The following is a 20,212-nucleotide window of genomic DNA, read 5'->3' as shown; positions in this document are numbered from 1 at the left end:
CCATACTTTGTAATTGTTAGGTGACATTCTGTACTACTTAAGTCATTATGGATGAGTAAGGCTTACAGTCTATAAACTTAAGACTTCCTGTGATTTATACTCAGGTTAGAAGGTGTAACGTATTAAGGGTTTGGATGAGATGCTGCGAATGTGGATGGCATACTGTTGCAAAAAGATGAACTACTTTTTGCCCCTCTTTCTGTTAGAGGGTGATGGTACACAATTTAATTCATAAAACAGGAAGGAGACAATTCCTATTTCAATTTTTCTGGACTGGTGTAATACCACACGTTTAAGATAAGCTTCCTGGTTGTAGGACTTTTCAGCCTAAATGTTTTTTTTGTTTATCTGAATTTTGTGAATAGCTTCAGCTAAGCTTTTCTGGGCTCATGAAGAGCTCCCTGTAATGGCAATATATTCCCTTTTGCTTGGTGTGGCGTACCATATGAGGCCACGCTAACATTTCTTGTACTGATTTATTATACAATTTAAGAAGTTTGTGGGGAGATATAGTACCATGTTCTTCGGTGCTGTCATTAAAGTGGAGACTTTGCCAAACATTTGCAGAAATTGGTGTTTTAAATAGCCCAGCTCAGAATTTTCTTACACTTTCCATGGCAACAAGTTCATCTGTTATGCAAATGTCATGTTAACAGTCTCTCTAAATGCATTGCTCTATCTCTTTTCTCCAAAATGGATATTTAGTGCTTGGTACAAACATTTTAATACACATAGAGTTAGGTGTATGAGCATCCGTATTCAGGTGTGTTGAAATATCTTCCCAAGGCGAGACTTTATTGCAACATTTATAAACTGGTTGGAAAATGCAGAGATTAAAATGCTGCTGTTTGTATGGGACGCGATGGTTAATGTGTAGCAATATGTTTATACAACAGACTGTTTGATATTAATAGAACTACCATCAAGTTTGTCTTCCATGCTTATTCTGTTCCTCTTCCTCCTACTTCTACCATGCGTAAGCTCAAAAGTGTCTTTTTAAGGAAGAGGAAGAGGAGATGCAAGTTCTGCTGGAAGAATGGTATGTAAGAACCTTTGCTTGCTCCATTTGCTTTTGTTCTTGATGTCAAGCAGCTGTTTACCTCTGCTGCTGCTGTTTGTGGTCTTCAAATCGCAGCAGTAGTACTGATCATTGAGTTTCAAATTATAGCGAGGGGAAAATACATTATCTTATGCAATGGGGCATGCAGTTTCTCTTCAGACATCTTGCTTCTATAACCTTTGCTTTTGAAAGATCCCTCGTGGAGACCTTCAGTGTCACTCGACGTGTGCCCATGTTGCAGACTATGTGTCTGCACGACTTCTGCCTCTCCTGCCAGCCTGCGATGAACGGAGAGCTGAACTAAGACAAGGCTGGTCAGCCCCTGGCATTTCAATTCTACGGGGATCGCAGCAGTTCCAGTGCAGTGCCCTACCAAGGCTTTGTCGTAAGAACAGTGCGGGGTTGTGCTAAGCACAAGGCCTGGTAGATGATGTGGGCCTCCAGCTGTGGGAGGAAGCAATCCAGCAGGGAATGGCGAGGCCAACATAGCCCCAACGCCCAGTTTTGTAGTACAGGGATGGGACTTTGGCTACAGGTATTTCCCAATATTTTTTCCGAATTATATAGCTATTTGTATTATGCCTCTCCGCCTTTAAGATTATTTGATATGCTCGGTTTGGGCAGATTGACAATACAAAATTAAGATCTTCCTTAGCTATAAATTGTTCTCATGTTTCTCAAGAGTCAGAACTTAAAATGACATTGTGATAATTTCTGTACACTGCAAAACAGCTCATGTCAATTTTAGGTACTGTTAAGGAAACGAAATACTAGAACTATGTCCACATAAATTAATTTTATCTGATAACTTTATAATGGTATTGCAAGAAAAATGCCCCACCAATTATTTATAATAATGATGGATTTAGGAAAACATGGTAATTTAAATGTTGTCTTTTCTACGCATTTTCATATGTACTTGATAGCATTATTGAAATAGACCGCTTAATGATACCGTGTATGTAGCCATTCAGATATAATTGACATCCCCTTTAATTAGATGTTTGTTTCAAAAATTGAGCTGTGGCTTGTATGGCTTGAATTTCACCCTTGGAATTGCTCTAATATGAACAAAAATGTGCTGCTTTTGCATCCTTTTTACATCTCTTTAATGTTCAGTTTTAGAAAGATTTAGTCTTGAAAATGGAAAAGTCAGTTAATGTTTTCATACTTAGTCTGTATTTTTGAATTGGAGAGATAGATAGGGGAAGAATTTTGTCAGAGGGTGTTAGAAAGGGTTTTATGTGTGCACTATACCAGCAAGTGGGATGCATCTCTATAGCCAAACAGGAGAATGCTCCAAGTATAGCGTATCTTAAACTAACAATATAGTAAGAAAAGCTTTTTCTGGCTTGACTCATACCAATCCAGTTTGTGGGGAAAAATAATCTACCGCCAGACCTGTTCTATGGCAGCACTTAAATATCTGAGCCGTGGCATCCTGGGAGACGTCCGCCTGGGTTCTGCAGTAATTTTTCCTGCCAATACAAGAGCGTTTTCCCCTAAAGTATTTGGTACGCAGTGGTTTCATGTTTTGTTTCAAGTTGGAAGCTTTTGAGTTCAAAAGACATTCCCTCCCCAGGTAATAACGTATGTGTGTATTCAGAAGTACACTTCAGAGTTTTTCGGCTAAGCTTGCTCTAATCAAGTTTCAAAGCGATATTTAAATACAAATAGTTAAAAGGAATTTTGGTATGTTGTTGTATTAACAGTAATATTGTGTAAGAAATATTGGAAGTTGATGTCATAATATTTAAGTAACTTTGTTTTAATAGAGCAGAATTGTTGAGGTGTCTTCTTTCAGGGTTGTCATCTTCTCTATTCCTAGCCTTACATTTACTAGCTCTGTGACTTATCCCTACTATTTTTACTCTCACTTCCTCTTTCTCCGATAACTTGGAGTGTGACATTTTGAACAACGTATTGGAATAACTTCACATTTCCTAGATCACTTAAAACTTTAGACAGCAATTTAAAAATGGTTTAATTACCATAGGCTATGAGATGGTGGATGCTTTGAGTCTTTGATGAGGTAGTATCATGAAGGTGTAAGTCTGCAGTGCTTAACTTGCAGCCCCTACTCAAAAATGAATAAGGAACTATGCGGTGAACCTGTAGTATATACTTTGAAATGTGGCTGTTGGCTTAGACCTTTAAATAAAATATTTGCAGAACCTTGTGGCTTTGAGCTCATGTTTTCAGCAAATTTTTGTAATCCCCATGATTATCTGAATAATCCTCATCTACACATATTTATGCATATGAGGCATGTTATACCTGCCAGCTTTCTCTAAATGTCAAGAGTTCCTAGCGGTTCACAGTGATTGCAAGCAGCTCTTAACACACAGGTATGCTGCCGTTTATTTAACGAAGTGGTTTACGATTTGGCTTTGCTGTCTGAGCAGATGCTGGTATATAATAATGAAAGGTTTTGTAAACAAGATTGCAGTGTGTAATGAATCGTGGCTAATGGTAGAATAAAAAACAATATCAAAAAGCAAAGTGAAGACACTTAAATGCTAATCGAGGAAAATGTATTAAAAGAACAGTCTTAGTATTCACTTCTTCATCATGGGCATTTTGAATTCAGTATTTTTTTTGGTGCTTAGTTATTTACTGTGTAATCAATTCCACTTATTAAGTATGTAAGGTCTGTAACAGTTATATGCTGTGACATTCACAGTTGGACAAGACTCTGAGTAGTCACTGCAACATGTTTCTGAATTTTTTCGTGCTCTTCCAGCTAACAGTGCTTGGATTTAATTTTTTGGAGCAATTTATGCTGTTATTTTGGATATGGGTTTTTTTTTGTATGTAAAAGGCATTCATTTTTTTCTAGCCTATCTTCCAGAACAAACAACTAGTCATATTTTTGCAGATGCTTGAAGGTTTAAGGAATTTACTTTGAAAAGCATAACTTCTATCAGTATTCTAGATACAGGAACAGAGGAATTCTGGTGCACAGCAAACTGATTCTCAAATGAAAAAGCAAGTTGCATCAGTATTTTAAAATTCATTAATCAGAATAATTTGAAAGTGGTCGTACAGTTGTCTTCTGCCGAATTTTCCATGAGGATTTTGTAGCCTGTATAGACACTTAATCTTTATTTCATTCTCTCTAATGCCAAAATACTGTTTGGGTTTTTTTAATTTTTTTTTTCCCCAGTAGGGGAAAAAAAAATCGAAAGTTGATTTACAGAATAGTAGCATCTACTGCATGGTATTGATGCAGACTTTCACTAATCTGAACCAGTCCTGAAGGGACTGGTGGGTTTATATTATTACACTGTAGTATTACACTGTAATTTGCATCATGAGACTGTGGTGATGACTGTCAGAGTATAACATGCACATCTGTACTTTTCCCTTTAGCCATACCGTTTCAAGGTGGCTATGTCCATCTGTGCTCTAAGAATACTTTTCAGGAGGTCTCTGAGGTAGCTTCTCCACTGTTTTCCAGGAGATTTGGACAGGTATCTGTGGTACTTTTAAGCAACAACGTGGATAGGGTATGGGGTAGATAAGTTACTTGGCTGCAGTTGTTGGCTACGAATATCAAAGGAATACTGGAAACTCATACCAGTAATTCTTCTCCCTTACTAACCCAAGATTTTTGGGGAGGTAAATGTCTTATCTCTCACATTTCTTGTAAGCGATCAAACCAGCATTTGAGATGAGATGCGAGTGTCCTTCTTACCTTATGATCTGAACTGTAAACATGTTCGGTGCTGCACTTAAAGGTTATTAAACATAATAGCATCTTGTACAATTTAGCAATATTTAATTATAGAATTGAGCTCCAAGTGCATGGAAAGACGGTGTTTAACTTCTTCCCTCCTGGCATCTGAGTATGCTTATCCCATCCCACGAGAAATAACTTAGTGGTTTTACAGTGCCATTAGTAGTTTGGTTAATAGCAAAAATACCAGCCCTGATAACTGTAGGTTTCTTTGAGAAGTCTTGGTTTGATCAGTAAAAGGAAGTATGGGTAAATAAAGATTATATCTCTTTCTTAAATTCTCACTCCGTTGTCATCTGAACTTTTCAGAAATAGGTGGGACTACAGCATAAGCATCAGCTGATTATCTGGACATTGGCAGTGGCATGAGATGTGCTGTGCCTGTTGCAATGTTTGTGCGAAATGTTATACAGGTGGTGTAAAGGCAGATAATGTTCATGCTGACCTATCTACAACATAAGTGAAGGAAAGGGGAGAAAAAGGAACCATTTGTAAAATTAAGTTGCTAGACAAATCGATGCATTCCTCTCGATCATTGTCATTGTAGACAAGTAGCTACTTTCCATCTGTTTCTTTCATTCATTTTCCTTTGCATCTTTTTTTTGCAATTCTTCTAATACACATATATTAAGTTCTGCCCTTCATTTATTCTTTTGTCATTGTTTCCATTTCACTTTCCCTGTGTTTCATTCCTGTATCTTTCTTGTTTAGACCAAGTGGAGGATCCAGCTGGCAGTAGCAGCCATGTAGGACCCTTCAGGAACCTGATGGTAAGTGCACGTGTGTACTTATACTCAGGCTTCCACCAGGTTCTGTATTCTGAGGCGTTTTCCTGCAGTCTTCTGTTAGTTCTTGACATCTTAAACTGTAAGAAAATTAAGGGACAGACCTTGGGCTACTCATTGATATCCTTTATATCAGAATCGTAGATTGTGTTTTTCATTGAAAATCTGCAGGAACAAAATGATGCAAATCTTTCAGGTTTACATGGATTTAAGAAGCACTTTGAGAACTCATGGAGGAAAGTCTATCAAAAGCTATTAAATATCTTCAAAAGTTCCTGAACTCTACATGCGTGAAAGCTAGGAAAGCATACCAATGAAGTATCACTTTACTATTGCTCTATTCTTAAATTCTTTTCCTGGGTATCTGGTACTGAGCATTGAAGGCCATGAAGAAGATGCATCTGGGACAGTCATTGCGTTGTTTGAGTATAGTGGATCCTTTTAACCTTTACAAAGAAAGCTGCAACCTAGAAAATGGACAAACTAAAGCTGGTAAAAGAAAAACATCAAAAATTCATTGGTGTCTGTAGTCCATATGTGTCAGAAATTGATCTGATGCATCTAAAATTATGCATGTATGCAAGCAGTTTTGCTCGCTATTCTGAGTAAGGGCAAGTAGGTGCTAGATGAATCTCCTCTTCAAATGTGTTTATGCTTAAAGGCCGAGATCTTGGAACGTTTTCAGCAGTATCAGTGAGCAGGTTGCATCCTGAGCAGGTTGCATCTTCTTTTTCAGGAGTGTGGCAAGAGAACTTGCAAATGATGATCTTTCCATCAATAGCATAAGGAAGTTTGTGACTTAAGTAACTCAAATTTGGGTACAAATTCTGCTATTGTAGTGATTTCCCAGATTATAATTGTATTTGAGGTATATTATTGAGGTACTGTAAATTTTATATTCTATAAATAGACAACACTTTCGAAAACCTATGCACGGTCTAGCACTTCTGAGTGGTTTTTGTTGTTGCTTTTACATCCTTTACTTCACACTTTAAAGAGCACAATATATTTCTGGTCTTATTATAAGAATTGATTGAGTCCTGGTTTGAAGGCTTTTACAGTAACCCGTCACTATGCTGTGAAATTCAGTGCTGCTGTAGAATTAGATGTAGAATTGCCCAATGACTTCATCTGCAATATCATCGTATGCTGCACCATCTAGTAAAATATTGTCTCTAACTGCGGTCGAGCGTGGCGGAGGTGAGAGGGGCCTGGGGACCAACCTTTTCCTTGTTTCCATTCTGGCCTGTAGAGGTGGGAAGGCAATCTAGAATTTTGTTGTTTAAGTCATGGTACTGATGTTGGTCTTCAAATGATAAGCAGTCTGCAAAAAAGGTGTTATCTCTTAAAGGGTCCTAGCAATTAAATACGTTTTGGTATGTTGTTCCTAACGTTCCTAAGGTATATTGTGATGCATGTTTGAATCCCTAGGAATGTATTGAAATTTCATGTTGAGGCATTTTACCTATAAATGGAACTGTTTGTTGATTGCGTTACCGTACCTTTCAAGAGGGATTTCGGGTGGCTTGGAAGATATTTCTGGAAATCCTTCATACTTGGATGTTGGTACTACTGGTTGTAATTACAAACATTGGAAGTGCTGATATTATAAAATTATGTTCAAGTTCGATACTCACCTGTCAGGTAAAGATACGCTTCAACTCCTTATGCCTGTGTGAACACTAAAACATACCCTCAATTTTCTGACAACTTGCAGGTGTTTGATGTAAAAGACAATATTGTATTGTCAAATAAACCAGTGCTGGTTCATTATGGCAGATTTAGACACAGGGATTATTAGAATACTTGAGGATATTATGAGATAATTGCTAGTTCATTTGAGGAAGGGCGCATGTGTGTTTTCCAAAGGTGGCAAAAATTTGTTCTGAGTGACTATTGTCAGTTTCTCAGACTAAAAACTATTAAAAAATGGAATAAGAAAATAAAAAAAATAATTACCTACATGAAACTAAAACACACCAGAACTTGGGGAGCGCCTGTGACATCCGAGTTCCTTGAGAGGAAATACAGATAATTATTTAGATAGAATAGAATGTTCAAATAAAAACAAGCATTTCCTTTTAAAGCTGACCTGTCTCTGATCTGTTCTATTGGAGGGGGTGCATACTTGGAAATTTTCAGTTTGAATAGAGGAACATTTTTTTAAAAGGCATTTCAGTTTCTTGGCTGAAGATGTGAAAAATATTTTTGAGGGAAAAAAAGGAGGAACTTGTTGACAGGATTGTGAGTTGGAAGAACATGCTTCTAAATAAGAAATGGATTTAGGGCTATGATGCACACTTCTGATTAGAGGGGAAGGGTCAGTGTGTTAAAAAGTAGCATTTTGTATGTTAGTGGGAGCAAAGGAGGAATTTGGATTGCTGCTGCTGGACAATTCTCATTCCTAAGAGGTGGTGTGAAGTTCCAGAGGAGACTGGTGTCTCAGACACAGAGTTGTATGTAAAATAACCAGTCTGAATAGAGAAGATGGTCTTTGCAAATAGTTGAATTGGAAGACCTTCAAGCTTCATTTTTTGTTACACAGTCCTTGTCGTGAGTTCTGTATGTTATAGGACTGAATATTTAGTGGAAAAAAATAGCAGTGTACCTTTGTAGTGTGTTGGTAAATGAAGTTTTCAGTGTCTTTACATCTTGCGCCACTGCTTAGGTCTTCACATAATGCCATTTTGCCCTCATCTTCATTGTGTTCATCGTCCTGTGCGTACATGCTTCTTAATTTTGCTAACAGAAGGCACAATGAAACACCTTTATGTTTTACTGTTACCCGGTTCCGTCTAATTTGGTTTTACTGTCTTTGCCTTGTAGGTCGAGATCATGCTGCTTTTAGTCTTCTCATAATGTTACTACTTCATTGCTTTTATTATCATTCTCTTCAAGTCATTATTCAGAATGTTCATACAAGTAGAGATGCCTCTGTGGGTTTCTACTTCAAAAGGTCTTCCAGTTAACATTAGGGATTAATAGTATATGAAGAAATTTCATATTTTCCGTATACTTATACAAGATACAGTCTTGGAATAGCCATGTGAAGGTATTGCGTAACTATAATGTGAGCTGGTTAAGTCTGGACAATATGTTTCTGTTATAGCTTATTCTTGCTTTGAAAGTGAGTAAAGTACTTAAGGTCTTAGATTTTTTAGAAACTCGTTGTTATCTTTACTTTTAATTTCTTAGCCTTACTGCTTTACCCGAATGCTATCCTTTTTACTGATCTGTCATTTGTATTCCTCAGGAAAACAGGGTTTTCTACAGAAGTGTGTTATGTTCCAAAGCTGGGTGTGTTAATTCTGCCATTCAAATATGAAAAATAAAAAAGGTTGAACAGGAGTAATAAATGTTGGGTTTTTTTCTCCCCAGGAAAGAAAAAGACTCAGGAAGGTAAAAACAAAGGAAAGAAGGCAGCGGATACAAAACAGAAAAAGGCTGATTTGGATTCTACTTCTGCAGATATGAGGGATTCTAAAGAGGGTGAGTTTTCAAATATACTTTTTTTTTTTCCTTCTAATTTGTCTTTTTGAATCAAAGGACACTTTTTGTCACATCTAGTATATTAGCAGGTTATGTTAGTGTAGCAAAGTGAGCATGTTTATATTGTTTGCCCAAACTTTATTAGTCAGGAACTTGGATATCAGAAGTATGTTATTAAACATACTGTAAAACTTAGACATAAATCCAGACTCCTTAGAACAGAAGGGCAGAGAAAAGTCCTAAAGTCCTTATTCTGAAATAATGTCTTTGGAGCTTAATTATGCAGTCATTATTTATTGCTATTTAACAGAAGTCAATGTCAAGAGGGGAAAAAACCAAACAGGATTCATGCACCGACTTGCTAAGTATGCTGTTTGTCCTAAAGATTCTCTGCAAAAGTTGTTTATAAATTGGCGTGGCTTTTTTCACATAGTATGTATGTAAAAATGCCTGAAAGATATTTTAAATATATTGGGTTTTGTCTGTTTTACAAGAATGTAAAACTTGCCACTGCTGTGCAACCAATAATGTTTAAAGCTCTGTATAGGTACTAATTTCTTTCAAGCTGCCTTTTTTGCGCTTCTTTGGACCCATAACTCTTCCATTCCTTCACTCTATTGTCCCTTCTGTTTGAGCAACATGCGCACCACTGTTCCAGATGTCTTATGCCCCAGCTAGGGAACAGAGAGGAACTTCTTGCTCTATACATGTAACCACTTAGGCAACACTGTGTGAATCGACATTTTCTTTAGCAATGGATATATCTGAGAGCAGGTAGGTAAAATGAGCATGCAGAGGTGTGAATAAAGACTCTGTTCACTCTGTTCTCTGATTCAGAAGTGTAGAAGTAGCCGTTCAGGCAATGGTTAATAAAAAATCTGAAATAAAAATGGAAAGTGCTATGCCAGATACAAGGTAAACCTCGCTGTGCATTACAGAACAAAGCCAGAGTGTTTTATTGTTAATAATTTGAGGAAAATGGTCAGAATCCAGAAGTTGCTTGACAGGCTCCGTACATACTTTATCTATGCATATTGTAGTGCTTTTCTGACGCTTACTTGCTGTAAGAAAAGTCAATGAAAGTTTTTTTGGAGGTTCCTTGAAATGTTGTGAAGTCTACCTTGTTCTCATACTCTTCAAACTGTTTCCGGTTTCTTGGCTGCAGTGTTCAAACCAAAGATTCTCTGTAAAGGTGGTTGCCTACATTTTGCCGGAGTTCCGGAAAGGAAATTTCTGACTACAGTTTTGCTCTCAGTTCTGAATCATAGCAGTGAGAAGTAATGGTATTGTGTTGGGTCATAACTGTGTTAGAGGAAAGGTGTAGCATACTTTGAAGCATTTGGTAAAAATGTCTCATGCTTTTCTTTTCATACTTTGTGTATCAGGTCATAAAGAGGAAGATGAGACACCTTCTGTTTCTGCTGTACTGTCCCTGGAACAAACAGCTGTGATTCAGGAAATGGTAAATCAAGATGTACTTCCAAAGCTGATGATCCCCAGTCCTACCAGTGAACCACAAATAGTGAGTGAAGACAAACAAGGAGAAGCAATAAACTGTGCATCAGATGATTTAGATGATGATGATGAGGAGGAGGATGATGAAGATGATGAAGATGAAGAGGAGGTAGAAGATACCAATATGCCTAAAGAAAATGCTGAAATGCCTTTGATATGTGAAGAAAAGTTAGACTCTATGGAAGAGCAAAAGAGCACGTCAGAGGAATCTCCAGAAAGCTCTCCAAAGAAAAAACTTGTTGTGAAAATTCCAAAAGCAAGAGGTGAATCAAATGGTGATGTTCAGGAAACATTCATGTTTCCCTGTCAGCATTGTGAGAGGAAGTTTACAACAAAGCAAGGACTCGAACGCCACATGCACATCCATATATCTACTGTTAACCATGCTTTCAAGTGTCGATATTGTGGGAAAGCCTTTGGTACTCAAATTAACAGGCGAAGACATGAGCGACGCCATGAGGCAGGGCCAAAAAGGAAACCGTTCTTAACACTAACATCATCACAACACTTGGATAATGTTGCTGATAACCAAGTAATTGTGGATGATGGTCTTAAAGATGACCTGAATGTTTCCAGTCTTGTGCAAGACTCTGTTGTCTTGGATTCGGAGAAAGTTTCCCAAGAAATGTCAAACTCCGCTTTTGCTGAGGAGAATAAGGAGCCCAAAGAATTGCATCCATGCAAATATTGCAAAAAGGTTTTTGGAACTCACACAAACATGCGGAGGCATCAGCGTAGAGTTCATGAGCGTCATCTTATTCCCAAAGGGGTCAGAAGAAAAGGATTCTTTACTGAAGAGCCACCGCTTCAGACAGAGCAGGCCCCACCAGTCCAGAGCGTATATATAGCAAGTACAGAAATAGAAGAGGAAGGTGAAGTAGATGATGTCTATATTATGGATATTTCCAGCAATATCTCTGAAAATTTAAATTATTATATCGATGGTAAAATTCAGTCCAACAGCAGCACGAGCAATTGTGATGTGATTCAGATGGAGTCCAACTCTGCAGACTTGTATGGACTAAATTGCATAATCAGTCCAGTCACAGTGGAAATTTCCTCAAATTTAAAGGTTACACAAACACATGTGAACGAACCTCCCAAGGAACCTTCTAGCAGTGGAAGCAGTGAATCCAAAAAGAGGAGAACTGCCAGCCCTCCTCTTGTACCAAAAATAAAAACTGAAATAGACCCAGAACCTATAACTCCTACTAGTTCTTTAAATCTTCCTCTTAGCATTTCAACAGAAAGCTTACCTTTTCATAAAGAAAAAGGTGTTTATTTGTCATCAAAATTAAAACAGCTTCTTCAGACACAGGACAGTAAGAAGATAACTCCGCCAAGTGAAATCCCTAAACTAGGACCTTCTGTTACATCGTCGCCTATTTTGCCTCCAGTATCCAGTAGATTTAAAAGAAGGACCAGCTCTCCTCCCAGTTCTCCACAGCACAGTCCAGTACTTCGAGACTTTGTTAAATCAGGTGAGGGAAAAACTGTGTGGAGTGATAATATTCGGAGTTCAAAAATGCCAAAGTTGGAAAGTCACAGCAGCTCACCTGCTTGGAGCTTGACTGGAAGGGAGGAAAAAGAGACTTTGAGCCCTCTTTGCTTTGAAGACTATAAAATATCAAAAGACTGGACAGCAGCTCCGACTTTTGGCAATGTGTGCAACCAACAGCCACTGGATTTATCTAGTGGTGTGAAACAAAGGTCTGATGTCAAAAACAAGAATCAGGTTCCCTGGGAATCTGTTTTAGATTTAAGCGTGCATAAGAAGCCTTGCAGCGATGCTGAAATTAGAGAATATAAGGAAAATTCCATACAGCCGACCTGCAGTGGTGTTAAAAAGAAGAAACCAACCACTTGCATGTTACAGAAGGTTCTGCTGAATGAGTATAATGGAACGGATGCAGCCACGGACAGCACACTTGGTGTGAACAAGAGGGCGAGCCCAAGCAAATCCCTGGAGCCTCACACAGAACCTGACGTGGATCCCAGTTTATCTGCATCGTCTTCTGTTGACGCTCAGCCCCTTAGTTCCTCTGTTTCCCCTGTGCCACAGGCATCTGCTGTACCTTCCATGTGCCAGCTGCCTCCTTTGTTAACACCAACCAATCCTCCTTCCCCACCGCCCTGCCCGCCTGTGTTAACAGTTGCTACGTCACCTCCTCCCCTTCTTCCAACAATGCCGTTATCAATTCCAGATGTCTCTGCCAGTGCCACTAACACTTCTTCTTGCCCATCGCCACTTTCTAACACTACTACCCAGTCCCCGCTACCAGTTCTTTCACCTACTGTTTCTCCTTCTCCATCTCCTGTTCCTTCTGTTGAACCTCTTATTTCTGCTGCTTCACCTGGTCCTCCTACACTGTCGTCTTCATCTTCCTCCTCCTCTTCCTCCTCTTTCTCCTCCTCTTCATCTTCATCGTCTCCATCTCCACCTCCTCTTTCTGTGGTTTCTTCTGTTGTTTCCTCTGCCGATAATCTTGAAAATACTCTCCCAATAATAAAACAGGAAGAAGCTGAAAATGAACAGCAGAAAGCCAGAGAAGATCCTCATACTTCAAGTGAATCGGGAGTAGTGCAGGAAACATTCAATAAAAGCTTTGTGTGCAATGTCTGTGAATCACCTTTTCTTTCTATTAAAGACCTAACGAAGCATTTATCCATTCATGCTGAAGAGTGGCCCTTCAAATGTGAATTCTGCGTACAGCTTTTTAGGGATAAAACAGACTTGTCGGAACATCGCTTTCTGCTTCACGGAGTAGGAAATATCTTTGTTTGCTCGGTCTGTAAAAAGGAATTTGCTTTTTTGTGCAATTTGCAACAACATCAGCGGGATCTTCATCCAGACAAAGAGTGCACGCATCATGAGTTTGAAAGTGGGACTTTGAGACCCCAGAATTTTACTGACCCCAGTAAGGCGAACGTGGAGCACATGCAGAGCCTGCCAGAAGATTCCTTGGAACCTTCTAAAGAGGAGGAAGATGAAGATCTAAATGATTCCTCCGAAGAGCTTTATACTACTATAAAAATAATGGCTTCTGGAGTAAAATCTAAAGATCCAGATGTTCGTATGGGCCTCAATCAACACTACCCAAGCTTTAAACCACCTCCATTTCAGTATCACCATCGCAATCCTATGGGTATTGGAGTTACTGCAACAAACTTCACTACCCACAATATTCCGCAGACTTTTACTACTGCCATTCGGTGCACAAAATGTGGGAAAAGTGTTGATAACATGCCAGAGTTACACAAACACATACTGGCCTGTGCATCTGCCAGTGATAAAAAGAGATACACACCTAAAAAAAATCCAGTACCACTGAAACAGACAGTGCAGCCTAAGAATGGCATGGTTGTTATAGCTGGCCCTGGAAAGAATGCCTTCAGACGAATGGGACAGCCTAAAAGACTTAATTTCAATGTTGAGATTAGCAAAATGTCCTCAAATAAACTAAAAATAAGTGCATTGAAAAAGAAAAACCAGCTCGTCCAGAAAGCTATCTTGCAAAAAAAGAAATCTGCCCAGCAGAAGGCAGAATTGAAAAGTAATCCATCCGAGTCAGACTCTCACATCTGCCCCTACTGTAATCGAGAGTTTACTTACATTGGAAGTTTGAATAAACACGCATCATACAGCTGTCCCAAAAAACCCATCTCTCCCTCCGCTAAAAAGAATTCTTCAAAAAAAAGTGCAAGTTCTTCCTCACCTGCGAGCAGTGAAAAAGGCAACAACCAGCGCAGGCGAACAGCAGATGCAGAAATCAAGATGCAGAGCATGCAGCCTCACTTGGGCAAGACAAGAGCACGAACCTCAGGACCCGCACAAATGCAGCTTCCCTCTGCATCGTTCAAATCCAAACAGAATGTTAAATTTGTACCTTCCATTCGATCTAAAAAGCCAAATTCATCTTCGTCATTGAGGAACTCTAGTCCTGTAAGAGTGTCCAAAATGTCCCATGTTGATGGGAAAAAAACTAAGGTGGTCGCTAAGAACAGCTCCTCTGGAATCTCAAGCAAAGTGTCCCGGAAATTGCACGTCAGAATACAAAGGAATAATAAAGCTGTTCTGCCAAGTAAATCTGCTGTGGCAAGTAAGAAAAAGGCAGACAGATTCACGGTAAAATCTAGAGAGAGGATCGGAGGACCTATTACACGAAGCCTACAGCAGGCGGCAAATGCAGAAGCAGCAGAAAACAAAAGAGATGAGAGCAGTGCAAAGCAAGAACTAAAAGATTTCAGGTAAGCATTTAATTTGAAGTTGAAACAACACAGGAACATGTTACTTGCTGTTTTGCCAATTTTCTTGCTCTTTTTTGAGTTTCTCATACGTAAATAAAAAAAAAAAGGTTGCATTTCCTAAAGCGTGGTTAAGTAGTTCAGTCGTGCCGAGGTATGATGTACATACTTGATGCATTTTGTCATGCTGTCATGAAATAATACATAGTTTGTATAGAGAATGTCTTTAATTATAAACTGAATTGAAAAGTCTGGAAAAAAAAAATGTCAGTACCTGAATGCAAATAAACTTCACGTCATTAAACTTAATGTTATTGGAGACAATGACCTTGTATTTGGTATCTAACACATATGGTGGCCCAAAATCATTCTGGATTTAGTTTATGGCGGTTTGCTAAGCTAAAAATCATGACTGCATTTTTTTTACTCGCTAAAATAACTTGCATTGTTGGGTTTTAATAAAAAGCATTCTCTGCCTATCATATAAAAAAAAAAAATCACCATGACCAAATACTTCAAAAATGTATGTGCATACTAACTGAGTCAGATCATTATTTAATATAAGGGAAATAGACGTGTAAGAAGAGTTACATGAACATGTAAATTTGTTAGCAGTATCATGCTTTTATGTTTCAGTATAAACAAATTTTATAATTAAAGTTCTATTTCTTTTTTGAGAAGAAGCGTTTTAATCGCAAGAAAGAGTTATACTTCAATAAATAAATAAAATCTTCATCTGTGCGCCTGAGTCCCGATTTACCTCTTCATGTAGTCTCTCAAATCAATGGGATATTTTGCAAACTGTTTATAACTTTTATTAGCATGTTCCTGCCCTGTTATTCTTCGAAATAGGTATCTGATTTATTGAGTAACTTTCACAAAGCTCCCTGGTAATTAAGAGTTCTTTCGGTTTTGCTAATTGCAGTGCATGGCTGTGACTAACAGCAGATTTATGGCTGAAGGTAGTACTTTTTTTTATCAAAGTAAGTGATAGAGGAGGAAGGGGAGGAACTGGCAGCCTCCTTTAGAACAAGTGTGCCCCAGTAGAATTTGTCAAGTGATCAAATCCAAGCTGTTTGCAGCTTGTGTGTCTTACCGTGAGACCTCCCAGGTGGAAATTTTGAGGAAATACTTTGTAAAGTAAAGGTTCAATATAACTGAATTATTTCAAGTGCTCGAGGGGAATTTGACTTAAAATAGTCAATACCCAAATTAGGATGTGTTAAAGGAGGAAAATGTTACTGGAATTTGGAGACTAACGGTGTAAAAAATGCCTTTAAGGAACAAGAAGTGTCTACCAGGCCTGTTCTCTTGGGACATACGCATCTTCATGTTACTTAATTCTCATAAACTGCTCGCTTAGTGTTATGTGTGAAACGGTATTGTACATGATGCCAGAAGAGATCAGTAGAATTTGAAGCCAGAATGACACATCTTTCCATCTAAATTAATCATTTGACCTTAAGCAAAATAAGCGAGTACTTGGAAATCTGCGCATATGGAAATTGTTTAATAGTATTTGGGGTAAATAACAGTTTACCTACGGGCAAGATTTCCGTGACTGTCTCAAATACTGTTAGTTTACTTTGGCAGCTTGCAGTCTTCACTGGTTTGATGAGTAGCTATGCTAGAAGAATTTTTGCTTTTTGTTTCTGAAATCATGTTCATAAATCTAGATTGTCTAGTCAGCTTTTTTGAATCAAGTATATAGTATGAAGAATTTTTTTGCCTTCATAAACTAATGTGAGAACAGGCTAACTTCAGTTCTACTCTGTAGGCACTGTTGGGTTGTGGGATTTTTTCCCCAGGAAATCTTAATTTTTTTTTTTTTTTTCAAGGCTTGCTTTATGTAATATTTGTCTCCAAATTTGTTTTTCACCTTTCAGTTTTTCTGTGTAAACATACTCCGTTCACAAATAGTTTGTTTTGTCATTTATCTTCAGTTTTTGTCTTTTATTTTCTAGGAATCTCCTGTAAAAACAAAACAAACAAAAAAATCCCTTAATGACATGGTAGAGCTGTTGCATGCTCAACTTAGGATAAGCACTACGACAATGGATGTGAAATCCACCAAGCTTGCGAAACCAGCTGAAGCTGACTCACAATCATAAAATTGCCTGCAGGCTTCTTGCTAATACTCAGTGTCAGGCATAGATTTTCTTATTTCGTGCCTGACACACGTGCTGGGCTACAGGATGATTCAGATAAGAGAAGGGTACTATTAAAAACAAAACCCACACGAAACCATCTAAAGAAATAGTGGGATTAACTAAACCAAATCCTTTGCTCTCCTGTTTGCTTCGATCTTGGTTTTGTCCTTACCTTCATGGATGGCATAGAGACAGTTCAGCTCTGTACCTGGCAAAGCAGGTTCCTTAATTTTGTCAATAATTCAGTGTAGATTCAGGGACAACAAATGTTGCTGCACTCAAAGTATTTTTGTCATGTATTACGTCTCTTAAAGCCTTTTGTCTAAACGAATCAGTAGAGGCCAACGTAGCACGGCAGAATTTTCTCTCCTTCCCACCTTCTCCTCACCTTCTGAGTCTTTTAGATGTCCAGCGTACAATGGGGAAAAGCCTGATTTGGATCTTTTATGGATTTTCCAAATTCCTATTTATACATGCAAATGAAACTTTATATAGCAATGAAATACCGGTATCAGTTTCTAAATACCATATATATAATTAATTCAGTGTATCTTTTTAACGATGAGAAGGCTAGACCAGGACTACATACCTGTATATTTTGAAAGTTAAATATATAATTGCTCTAAAAGGTCGTACACCTCTATCTAATAACTTAAGACAGCAAATTGGTCTGTTGTTCATAACAGCTTTTTATGGAAATACCATTTGTCATGTGTTCATATAGCTTTCAAGGTTGATGACAGAACTGATGGAAAGTGACTAGTTTCTTTATACAGCCACCCCTTTTATTTTTTGTTCTTGACTTAAAAAGTAATCTACCTCTTAAAATTTGTAGTTTAATACTTGTTTGGTGAATTTGTGCCACTTTAACTTTCACTTTCACTATCATTCCCATTTTGTTACATTTCTGTTATGGGGACTTTATGTTGAAATATTGTATAAAGCATTTGTAGCAAGTTTAAAAAAAAAATAAAATATTTAAAATTATTTAAATTGTTTTGGACACTTCAATTGTACTATATGTGATTCTACATTTTACATTAATTTCATTTTGTTTTCATCTTGGGTTGTTAATCTTGGAGCGTGGTCCTGTATTAAAGTTTGCTGTTAGTTATATTGTTTCTTCTATTGGAGAGTGATATAAAGACTATTCTAATGCAAACATTAAAAATCACAATTTGACATAAAAGTGGGGTTGTCATTGCTTTTGAACATTGTAGCTGTGCTGAAGATACTGTAAATGCAGGTAAGCAACTGAAGCGGGATTTTTCTCCTCCAGCACGCAATGCAGATGTATTACGTGTACGTTGCAGATGTATTAAAGAGTCTGTGGTGTTGCAAGCACTTAATGACCAACTAGATGGAACTATCATGACACATTTTATATAACTGTAACCAATAAAGTAAACTTTTTCAAAACTTGTTGGAAACTCGCCTTTTGTATGGAGACCAGATGTACCAGGAAAAATAAAACTATGTACATCTAGAAGGAATTAAGTATGCTTGCATCCTTTAGTTGTCTGCACCCACTTCACTGAAACAAATTGATACCGATTGTGACACTTCTGAGTTAATCTTAGATGATTATTTTTTTTTAAATTGTGGACATGAATAATAAATTTAAACCATTTTAGTTAAAATTACACACACCGACTTTTTCTGGTATTATGATGTCATTTTAAAGGCTTTAAACTTGTGAAATAGTTTAATTTAAAAAAATGCATGTAAAGAGCATTGGCTCTGAGAATTTTGGAATCCCACAGAATCACAGAATGGGAGGGGTTGGAAGGGACCTCTAGAGATCATCTAGCCCAACCCCGAATGTTGAATTCCACCACCAAGGTAGGCATTCTGCCTCCTGCAGTGGAGCTGGAAGCATCTGTGTCCGTGTTAGTGTGGCAGTTGGATGGAGTAATGTAACATCGTTAAGACTGCCAGTATCACAGTAGCGCATTGCTTAGCATAGTCACTACTAAGCCAGTAGTAAGTTAATATTTATGGAGCTGTCTATTCAAATTAATACTTCTGTTTGAGTAAGATTCTTTGGCAAGAACTCCCTGTTTATTTTCTCGTGTGGTATGTCATTTCATTGAACATGTTATCCTCCCCCTAACAAAGTTTCCCCTGAATTTTAAATGGTAAGGAATGATGGGGAAGTTCTAACATTGTTCATTGGGTGTTTTTGCAGGCACATCTGCATTGTGATAATTACGCTGCAGTTTGATAGTTGCACCATGATTAAAGAGGTGAATTCTTAGTCTGTCTTGCAGTAGCAATTGTATCACTTAGGTGGTAGGACAGTCACAGTGAGACTTTTTAGTACTGATTAGGTTTCACTGTATTTACTTAAGTGAAAACGTTTTGTTTTGCATACCCATAGTTATATTTAGATATTTTATAAGAATTAGGAAACATGGAGGAAAAGAAAAAAAAAAGTAAAAACTCTCCTGTAGTTCTGAAGTTACTGGGAATGGGGACGTAAACTTACCCTTAATGAGTCATTTCACATCTTTCTTCTTCTACTGACACGTGTAGTACCTGTTGGTGTTTGGTCTTACTGCAGTCTCGGTATTTTGATCTCCTTGTAGGGATTTATTAGAGAGATCTAGCAGTGAACAAACCAGCTGCCTTCCCTCATTTATGGCAGAAATCTTGTTGCCATTGTCTTTACTGTTTCTTTGCTGTGATATTAAATCCTGTTGTGTCCCAAGGATGTTGCCACCTTGAGATGGTTCACACTCGTTTGTACACACCAGTTCTCAAGTGAAGTGCTGTACGATGGAGATCGGTATTCCAAAATGAGAGCTCATCATAAAGGAAGAAGTTTCAGTCCTAAATAGACTTCTCATCACAGATAGGAAATGTACAACTTCATAGTTAGTATTACATCTCATCTGCATAATTGAATTTCAATGGCTTTCATAACTGCCTCTTTATGATCTGAATGCAACAATAAAGCTGTAACGATGCCCACAAAGTGCTGACATTTCTTGAAATGCATCCAAACAGGCAATGAGAACAATTAAACGTGTCCCGTTTGCAGAGACTAAATGACATGCTGCTCAAGATCAAATGCAGTGTCGGTTTAATAAAAACATAATGCTAAAGAGTGTATGGAGATGGGAGATCTGGCACCTTTTTATTTTGTTTTCGCCCATTATCCAGTTTGCTAGGAGTTAAAACCAGCTTATATCATAGCATGTCTTAAGCGTGTTCAAGCCTCGGCATT

General features: G+C 37.9%; 1 protein-coding gene across 1 annotated transcript; it reads left to right on the top strand.

The window, feature by feature from the left end:
- The first annotated feature begins 8,967 nt into the window (after positions 1-8,967).
- Positions 8,968-16,915, top strand: PRDM2 (PR domain containing 2, with ZNF domain). The gene is made up of 3 exons (XM_009881068.1): positions 8,968-9,073; positions 10,459-14,836; positions 16,798-16,915. Exons 1-3 carry the CDS (start codon positions 9,055-9,057, stop codon positions 16,808-16,810), a joined length of 4,410 nt encoding a protein of 1,469 aa, XP_009879370.1. The 5' UTR covers positions 8,968-9,054; the 3' UTR covers positions 16,811-16,915.
- Positions 16,916-20,212: the final 3,297 nt, after the last annotated feature.

This window comes from Charadrius vociferus, unplaced genomic scaffold (genome assembly GCF_000708025.1).
Source record: "Charadrius vociferus isolate BGI_N301 unplaced genomic scaffold, ASM70802v2 scaffold663, whole genome shotgun sequence".
Taxonomy (NCBI): domain Eukaryota; kingdom Metazoa; phylum Chordata; class Aves; order Charadriiformes; family Charadriidae; genus Charadrius; species Charadrius vociferus.
This window is presented reverse-complemented; position numbering and strand designations above follow the sequence as displayed.